The sequence below is a fragment of the Anastrepha ludens genome, chromosome 5 (assembly GCF_028408465.1).
Source record: "Anastrepha ludens isolate Willacy chromosome 5, idAnaLude1.1, whole genome shotgun sequence".
Taxonomy (NCBI): domain Eukaryota; kingdom Metazoa; phylum Arthropoda; class Insecta; order Diptera; family Tephritidae; genus Anastrepha; species Anastrepha ludens.
In genome coordinates this window covers 22,096,539-22,105,564 of record NC_071501.1, presented here as the reverse complement: position 1 = coordinate 22,105,564, position 9,026 = coordinate 22,096,539, and the positions used below count along the sequence as shown (strand labels likewise).

Here is a 9,026-nt window from a genome sequence, read left to right as displayed (position 1 = left end):
AGACCTATGCACGTAGATTAAAATATCTCTTAAATGTTTTTAGCGTTTTAAATGTGCCGCGTTCACAGTTTGCTTTAAACTAAGTAATCTTAAAATTTTCGAGAAAAAAACCAACGGTAAATAAATTTTTTCTCTGATATTATTGAGAGAAAACTGAGATCTTGCAGGTGCAAAATTGAGTACATAGAAGTTGTTTTTGTTTTATTCGCTCATTTCCTAGAATTTGTTCCTTTTTGTTTTGTGTTATTATTTATTTTACTAAGAATTTAATAAAAAATTACATTGAAAAAAAATTTTGCGAATTGCTTTATTGTTGTTACTGTTATGCACTTGGAAGTGAACGGAGTACAAACATGTACTCATTTGTGCACCCCACTGTATATTAGGATGGATGGTCAAAAGGTGGAATCGATTAGCTGATAAAACGCTCGAATTTATAAATGAACTGATTAAAGCGGCAATGTTTTTATTTTATGATGACATCCAACTATCAGAATATTCTGTAAAATTCGTCATTTAATCGCGCACTACTTCACGCATGCCGACAGTGTGGAAATTATTTAAAAAACATCGAAATTCCGGCTCTGTTGTAAAAACACAACGTGAAGGTCATCATAACTGCAGTACGCAGTCAATTCCATGCACTGTAGAAAAGTTTGAATGTGGGTTCACTCTTTTGGATCTTAAGCCACTAACCAGTGGGAATTTGGTGACCATTGTCGAAGAAGACACAACTGAGTTGGGCATCTCTGGATGGTCAATCAGGCCTGGCTTGTTTTGTGGTTGGATTTGATTATATACAAGATTGTGCTGACGCAATAGTTGAGGGCGGATGAGTATAGGCAACGCCGAAGGTTCGCTACGCATCGCTTCCGACGAGGCCATATTTGTCTCAACGACTATCGGAGCGAACACAATCCACAATGGCTTGATCAAGCATTAATTCATCCATAAATATTGGCTCTTGGTGCGGTGTACAGCAAGCCGGCATCATTTCTTTCAAAATGAGGCAAGAGATTGATGTTAACCGACTTAAAGTGGCCAGAGCTCGACAATATCGATATATTCGAGTTGTGCTTCCAAAACAAAAACAGCACTACTTGAAATCCGGAACACTTTCTTTGAGGCACTTATACATTTACATTTTTGGGTATTTGGCCAAGCTAGAGGGACTTTCAGTTTTCGGCCGACTCCGAACGGCCCCTTGACTACCTGCTGTCTGCTTCTGGAAGAGTGGGTTCCGCGTCAACTCTACGAGCGTTGGGCAACTACATAAACTTGTATGGACGTAAAGTCTTTCTGGCCACGTTTGGAACGAAGAGGTTAACAAAATCTCAGCTCTCGAGTTTCGTGGGTACCCTTTCTGGACAGGTACCCCTTCCAGTCCGTTTTATGTTAGCTGTAAGGAGGATGAAGTGGAATCACTTTAGCCCCTTTTCCTTAGCTGCGGAGCTAAGCTTCAGACATCTTGGTTCTTATTTCTTTTCTGATAAAGCAGACATTGATATTAAAAGTCTGACGAACTTCATCTGCAGCCTAAAGCGGTTAACACCACCGTAACTCAGTCATCGGTCGTTCTACAAACACTCAAAGACACCCCACCGCTCTCTTTCTTTCCTATTAGTTTGTTTTTCCTTCTCATTTCCTTTGCATTGGTAACACAAAGAACGAATTCGCTTTTCGTCTAAGTGTGGATTTTCTCTGGGCAACCATTTCAACCTAAGGCCTAAACTTCAACATAAAGTAATATAAGAGTAAATTTGATATTTCACACAGTTGTATTTTTTTTTTTAATTTATTTTTCTATTGGTTTCATCTGGTCACCCTCTTACATATGAACTGATAAAGGCGTAGGCATGAATACAGTAACTGATAACAGAAAAAAGTGCTGCTGGTTAATATTTATTTGTGAGAGCTCCAGTCAGACACCAGTCAGATCAGTTCTAAATATTTAGAAGACAAGACGTGTCCGTGCCATTGACTGGTGGAATACTCCCAAATAGAACAACATGGCTACATTCTATACGACGTTTATTTTCTTTCTAAGTCTTTTGCACTTAATTGTTTCAATTCATGTTGGTACTTCAACCGATATTCAGCCGAACAGGATACTTGGTAAGTATAAAAGAATGTACATTAGGGTGCCATTAGGGTGAAAAATGTTGCGGTTTCTGCAAGGGATCTATAAAATATTTTATATTTTAAGGCTTTCGCCAAACTATTTCGGTAAAATTTTAAGACTTATGGGAGCTGGACTGATTTGAAGACACCTATGCAAGTCGAGTTTTTTTTTGTTAATAAAATTAGTTTTTAGGAAAAAATCACCTCAGATGATGGAAGAGTTTAAGTCGAAAGGTCTGCATAGGTAGGCAGGTAGGTGAAATGACTGAAGTGCCCGTCTGGCACTTCCCAAGTAGCACCAAAGCGGCGTTTTCATACTATTATGAGACCTCCAACAGGCAGATATCTACAGCCAACCGAAGCTGTTGAGGTAATGGAGAAGATAGAAGGAATTTGGATTGGCGCACTGCCACAGATTGTCGAAGAAAGGAGCAACTTGTGGGCTTAATCGTCTAGCTACCAAACCCGGACATTTACATGAAAGTGCTCAACAATCGCTGAAAGGTTTCACAGCTTCTGTAATGTGGGTTAAATGGTAAATCTAGAATTTCCGCGTGTGTGTCGATAGTTCAATGAACGGTAAACACTGCCACGAGTTTTGAAATTGAATGGCGTGGAGTCCCCAGGACTTTCTGAGTCCTCCCTCTATGGTTTTCGAAATATCGCTTGAAGAAATGGAGCTCCATCTTTTTAAGTTGTGCAATTCCGCTTTAATAACAGTCAGGGGATGCCGACGACCGGGTCTCTGAGAGCAAGTCAGTCCTCTTCCTGGCAAGTTCATTAGCGATTTCATTTTCCTCTACGTTCCTAGAGAATGGAATGGAACTCAGATCAGAGAAATGTTACCTGCACACCCAAGAGATTTGATCTACTCCTTACACCTTATAGTAGTTGACTAGTATGGATCTGCACCATGGCGTCGTCAGAGTCCTGGTCGCGGTTTGGCTATCAGGAAAAAGGTCCGCATAAAAATATTAAAACATTAAAATTATCAACGGAATCAAAAGAATGAAATTTTTAGAGATACTTTTAAATCAGCCCAGCTCAAGTGAATCTAAATATTTTTCGGAATTATTTTGACGGAACTCTGAAGGTATAATAAATTTATAAAATTGCAGCTGGAAAAACAGAACCGATTTTTTTCTTTTCTTGAATTAGTTTTTTCTTGTCTATTTTTAGATGAGTCTCTTGTGAGTGAACGAACAAAGCGTCAAACGCTTCAAGGTCATAACCGGTTTGATCGCATGATTAATGAATTGCGTGCCGCCGCTCAAGACCCCAGCCAACCATTCAAACCTTACCGATATATGAGACCGTACAACACACGAAATTTTCCTTTTCGAGAAATAATTGAACGAGTAGACACCGATTTTGCTGGTCTCGAAATTCGTGTGCCCGTATATTTGAGAGCGACAATTTTAAGTAGTCATGTCAAAGATGGACCCACCGCTATTCCACAGCACATAAGAGACTATTTAGAGCGCGTGGGCTTCAAAAAAACGTAAGTTTTGTACTAAGTTTCAAGTGCATTTCCATTTATTCACACACATACACACACACACAAATGTATCTATACAAAATTTCTTTATAGTGCCACAAGATGGGACCCTAATGCCGATCAAGCGGGTCATTTGTTGGCTAATTCATTGGGCGGACCTACCGATGAGCAGTTCAACTTCGCTCCGCAGGCCGGACGGCTGAACACTCTAACACCGAATACGTGGTCGTTATGGTGGGGTGAAGAGATGGACATGCTTGAATTTTTACGGGAACCCAATCGTAGGATAGAATGGGAATTATATGCCATACGTCCACCGTTAACATCAACCTCACAATGGCGCCTACGACCAACCAGTTTCCTTTTACGACATAAAAATTATAACGAAGCTGGTGCCCTAGTTGACAATGGAAACCATCCCATTGGTCAACCAACACCTGTCATGTGCTTCAGCAACGATGCTGCAAATGAGTGCCACTATAACGAGTGGTAATAAATAATTTCTTAAGTGCACGCGAAGGAGTTTTGGAGAGCATAAACAAAATTGTATCGAATCTGTTTATCTTTTCAACGGACAGCGGCTAATTATATTGGAATTTTGAGGGGCCTACTTTTATTAAATAATTTTACCTCGTAAAACTTTTTTGTGTAGGCAAATATGTATAAATATATAATGGTTTTCAGAAAAAAAAATATTATTTTATTTAAGATTTGTTTTCTTTACCTCACTATAAGAGCCAATAAATGAGCTGTATCAGATTTGCCATTTATCGACTGAAAGGAAATAACCTAGGGAAGTCAAATCTATGGTACGAGGCAAGCCGCGATCAAGGCTCTGACGACGCCATGGTGCAGATGCAAACTAGTCAACTCCTGTAAGGTGTAAGGAGGAGATCAAATCTCTTGGGTGTGCAGGTAACATTTCTCTGATCCGGGTTCCAGGACATAGCAACGTTGAGGGAATTGAAATTGCTAATGAACTTGCCAGGAAGAGGATTGAATTGGTCTCAGAGACCTCTTACTCGGCCATCGACATCCCCCTAACTGTTGTTAAAGGAGAATTGTACAATTTATTTCTGAGGAAAACGCAGAATAGATGGGGCTTCATTTCTTCTAGTGCTATTTGGAAAATCCTTTGGGCCCCATACAATAGACGGAGGACTCAGAACGCCCTGGGGTCTCACCGCTATTCAATTTCCAAGCTGCTTACTGCATTTACCGGTCATTGAATGATCGGCACACACGCAGGAAGGCTTGGTTGACCATTTTCGCCCCCATTGCAGAAGCTGTGCGGGACCTTTCGGAGAAGGAGACTGCAGAGAGAAGGAGAGCACTTTCTCTGCAAATGTTGGAGTTTGGCAGCTAGACGAGGCTTGGCAGCTGCCTGTTGGAGGTCTCATAATGGTCTGAAAACGTCGCTTTAGTGCTACTTGGGGAGTGCTTGAGTGGTATCATACTTCAACCAATTCACCTATCTACCTACCTACCTATTTCCCCCTTCACCGTATTCCCTTTTAAGTATGCACTTCTGCCAATGATTTTTCCAATTCTTGAGCAACTTTTGACCAAAACGCGCTTTGGTATGATCTGAGTTTTACCACTGATGTGGATTTTACCTCCAGAATAAATAAATGCATGAATCAAAGTAAGGTTTGCCCTTCGGCCGCATGGAATTTTGTGTCCTCTATTCATTCTGCACGTCATCCAAACTCAGTTCCCTTAATAAAAATAGAAAGAACAGATTTTGGAGGAGTGAATATGGATTTCTTCCGGCCGTATCAGGTCGATATGTTTCAATTTTCTTCGAGTGGAAGAAGGTGTGCTGGAATATCCGGGGACTGGTAGTAGAAACGACAGGAGTCGGTGGACAATTATTTATATTATATTCTAATCCTATTTACCATAGATGTCTACGCAATCTGCAGTGACCTATGAGACTGCCCATGAGCATTTGCAGGGGTTGTGAGTTGCCTGAACCTCCTTTGATCAGACCGTAACCCAGTAAGGACTTCGTCTGGCGTAGCTCAATGATTTGGTTCCAACTGACGTCTCTTAGCCTTAGCTCTTCACTTCTAAGCTTCTCAAGCTTCTCCTTGATGTTTATCTCCTTTTATAGGTATTTTCGCTATTGAGAACCATAAAAAATTGTAAAGGGGCGAGTTTTAATAAAAAATGTTGGACAGAATGTTCGATATAATTATATATTTTTTTTCCTTGTTCACTCCTCTTGAGAGCATAGGCCACGACAAGACATTTGTCTTGCGTTGGTTACGTTAATCTATTTGATTTCTGACAGGGTAGGTGATTAGCTTGCCTCTTAAAAGACGCCTAACCTTTGAAATATGCCATATAGTTGAAACTGTAAACATACTGTGGGCAAAAAGTAAGGTGAATTTATTTGTCAAACTTCGCCGGATTAAAATTTCGCTCTAGTTATTTTTTTCATGAGTTGGCAGCACTGTTAATAACATCTGGGCCAACTTTCATGTGAATGCCATTATCAGTAATATATTTACGCTTGTGTTTACCAAACGACCAAGAGTGCATTTTTCGATTTTTACAATGTCTGATTTGATTGAGCAGAGAAGTGCCATCAAATTTTGTTTGTTTGTTTTGTTTGAAATTTCGGCTGCGGAAACGTTTAGCATGTTGCAGAAGGCATTTGGTGATTCGACCATGTCGCAGAAAAATGTTTATAGGTGGTACAAAGACTTCAAAGAGGGTCGAGAACGTGTTGATGACTTGGAGCGCTCCGGACGACCATCGACGTCAACAGATGACCAACACTTCAATAAAGTGAAGGAGTTAGTGCTCAAAAATCGTCGGTTGACTGTTAAAGACCTTACTGATATGATTGGAATATCAGAAAGATCTGTCAAAACCATTTTGAAAGACCATTTGGGCCTACGAAAAGTCAAATCTCGTTTGGTACCGAAAACTCTCAAGTCGTCGCGTTGATGTGTGTGAAACAATGCTTTCAGACTATCAGGACAAGCTCAAATGCATCATTACGGGAGATGAGACTTGGATTTATGCTTGCGACCCTGAAACAACCGACCCATCAAGCGAATATCGTGCTAAAGTCGAGGCCAGACCGAAAAGAGCACGTCAAAGTCGTTAAAAAATAAAGGTCATGTTGACAGTTTTTTTCGATTTTCGTGGTGTGGTGCACTATAAATTCCTTCCACCTGGCCAAACTGTTGATGTGGAATATTATTTGAGCATTATGCGTCGTTTACGTGAAGCAATTCGTCTAAAAAGACCAGAATTTTGGGCCAACAACTCTTGGTTTTTGCATCACGATTCTTCGTGACCATTTCGCCAAAGATTCCACGCATATCGTTCCGCAACCACCGTATTCGCCTGATTTGGCTCCGTGTGACTTCTGGCTATTCCCAAAACTCAAGAGACCACTCCACACAACAGTATTTTAAGCACAAAATATACAAATCAAAAATCGAATGTACATTGGCCGCGAAATTTTAAAGCCACCTTACATTTTGGACACACCTCGTACTCGGTCGAAATATATTATATTATAATTTCTGATTGAACAAAATGGGAATTAGATGTTCGTTTTGATTTTTTACAAATATTTGTACATTTTCATTTATGCTCGACACTCGCCGTTTTTAAAGTGTCAAGGGATTTCTACTGAAACCGATTTTTCTTCAACCCCTCAATCTTATATGTCGTGGAGGGCTTTCAAATGTACTTTCATCATCACTTCCGCTCTCTTCGATTTTTAAATAGTTGCAAGCCGCCTACAGGTCGGAATCGATTTCGGCAATTGAAGTGTTGCGATTCAATCATTTAACAATTACTAACGATTTGAGCGTCGATGACTCCAAAGACGCCTCATACTTTACTTCTCACTAACTGTTATGAGACAACAAAAACTTTCAGCAAATCTGTATCGACGAAGGCTCAATAATGTAAATAAAATAAAATCGCTGAGTGAACTTTGTCGGGCCGAGCGATGCCCGTCTTGGCACAATTTCGCTCAGTAAAACAGAATCAAAAGAGAATTCGCATCAAAAGCGAAAAGATGAGTGCCTAAATTTTTTGATTAATCCAAATTATCAAACTTTAAAATGTCATGTCAAGGCATCTCGGCAAGTTAGGCAACGTTTGTGAAGAAAATTTGTTAAAATTTTTCACTGGCAGCTAATTTTGTCGATGGTAGTACTGAGCTTGGAGACATTTGCTGTTGTTGTGAGGAGAATTTTTTCAGCTAAGCTATGACGGCCGGACAGCCGGATGTATGGGTGGATCCCCAAAGGCCGCAAAATCATAATTGAAAACAGAGGTACTCTAGCTTAGAAGCCTATTATACCTTGAGACCTAAGATATATTTTCTCATAGGGAACGAGAAGTGGTTGGGTTTTATAAGGTTCACTTTAAGCTCACCTGACTACCTATTGGATCTAAGAAATCTGTTGAGAAGTGAAGGAACAGATATGCAGTTGAACCATACTCAAGGCAGGCGATACTTTGCTGAAGCAGATACTTTGGTAGCAAAATAGTAGCAATCAGGTTCCTGAGAAATTGTGAGAGAGCCTGCTGGGATGACTCTTGCTTCTGAGAGGATGGCTATTTTATTATGAGTAAATTTGAAAAAATACTGTTAATACTTGACAACATTCTACGGATATATTTTATACTGTGGAGAGAAGAATTCATCCTCTCCCAATTTATGCTAGGACTTTGTACTGAGCGGTGTTCCTGTGCTTGTCGGGAGAATACGTTTGTTGACATAAAGAGAGGTGCTGGCTTTATTAATAAAGTCTTATTTACAGAAGCAATGAAATTTCTTAAAGTTTGCGGGTCTGAAAGCTTTTGGTTTTTTGTTCTTCGGGAGTTTAGCCGGTGCGACACATTTTCAGACTTTTAAACTTGAAAACTTTCACCTAGTTGTAGTTTGGAATAGTAGACGTACAATGAGTTTGCCTTTATGATCGACTTCTCCTCCGTGATAAATTCAAAGCTCACTTTTCAGCCGAACTCGCATCACCAGAGTCTTCTCTCTGTCAAATTTACTCCACGCACACGCATTAAAAATACAAATTTGAAGGCATACTGCAAATTTTTCCTTTAGCCCACGAGTACATATGTACTCGTATTAGCTTCGTATTAGTGACTCACTGCGATTGCGTCAAAATTCTGTGAACACTTATCTTCTCAGCGAGCGGTAGAGAGTAGCGAAAGATTAAAGTCGAACTGCTGACCTTCAACCACTGACACAGCACTGAATAGGAGACACACGTGAGCGCATATATTTTGTAATAAAGCTGGACAGTAAATGTTGAACAACAACTCCATACTTTATGTGCTGTTTGCGTTGGCGCATACGCTTAACAACTTAATGTATGCGCGCTGCCGCATTCAATTAGTGGAATAGTGCATG

General features: G+C 40.1%; 1 protein-coding gene across 1 annotated transcript; it reads left to right on the top strand.

Moving 5' to 3' along the window:
• The first annotated feature begins 1,921 nt into the window (after positions 1 to 1,921).
• LOC128863226 (uncharacterized) lies at positions 1,922 to 4,322 on the top strand. The gene is made up of 3 exons (XM_054102277.1): positions 1,922 to 2,115; positions 3,301 to 3,622; positions 3,713 to 4,322. The coding sequence occupies exons 1-3, from the start codon at positions 2,010 to 2,012 to the stop codon at positions 4,110 to 4,112; spliced, it is 828 nt and encodes a 275-aa protein (XP_053958252.1). The 5' UTR covers positions 1,922 to 2,009; the 3' UTR covers positions 4,113 to 4,322.
• Positions 4,323 to 9,026: the final 4,704 nt, after the last annotated feature.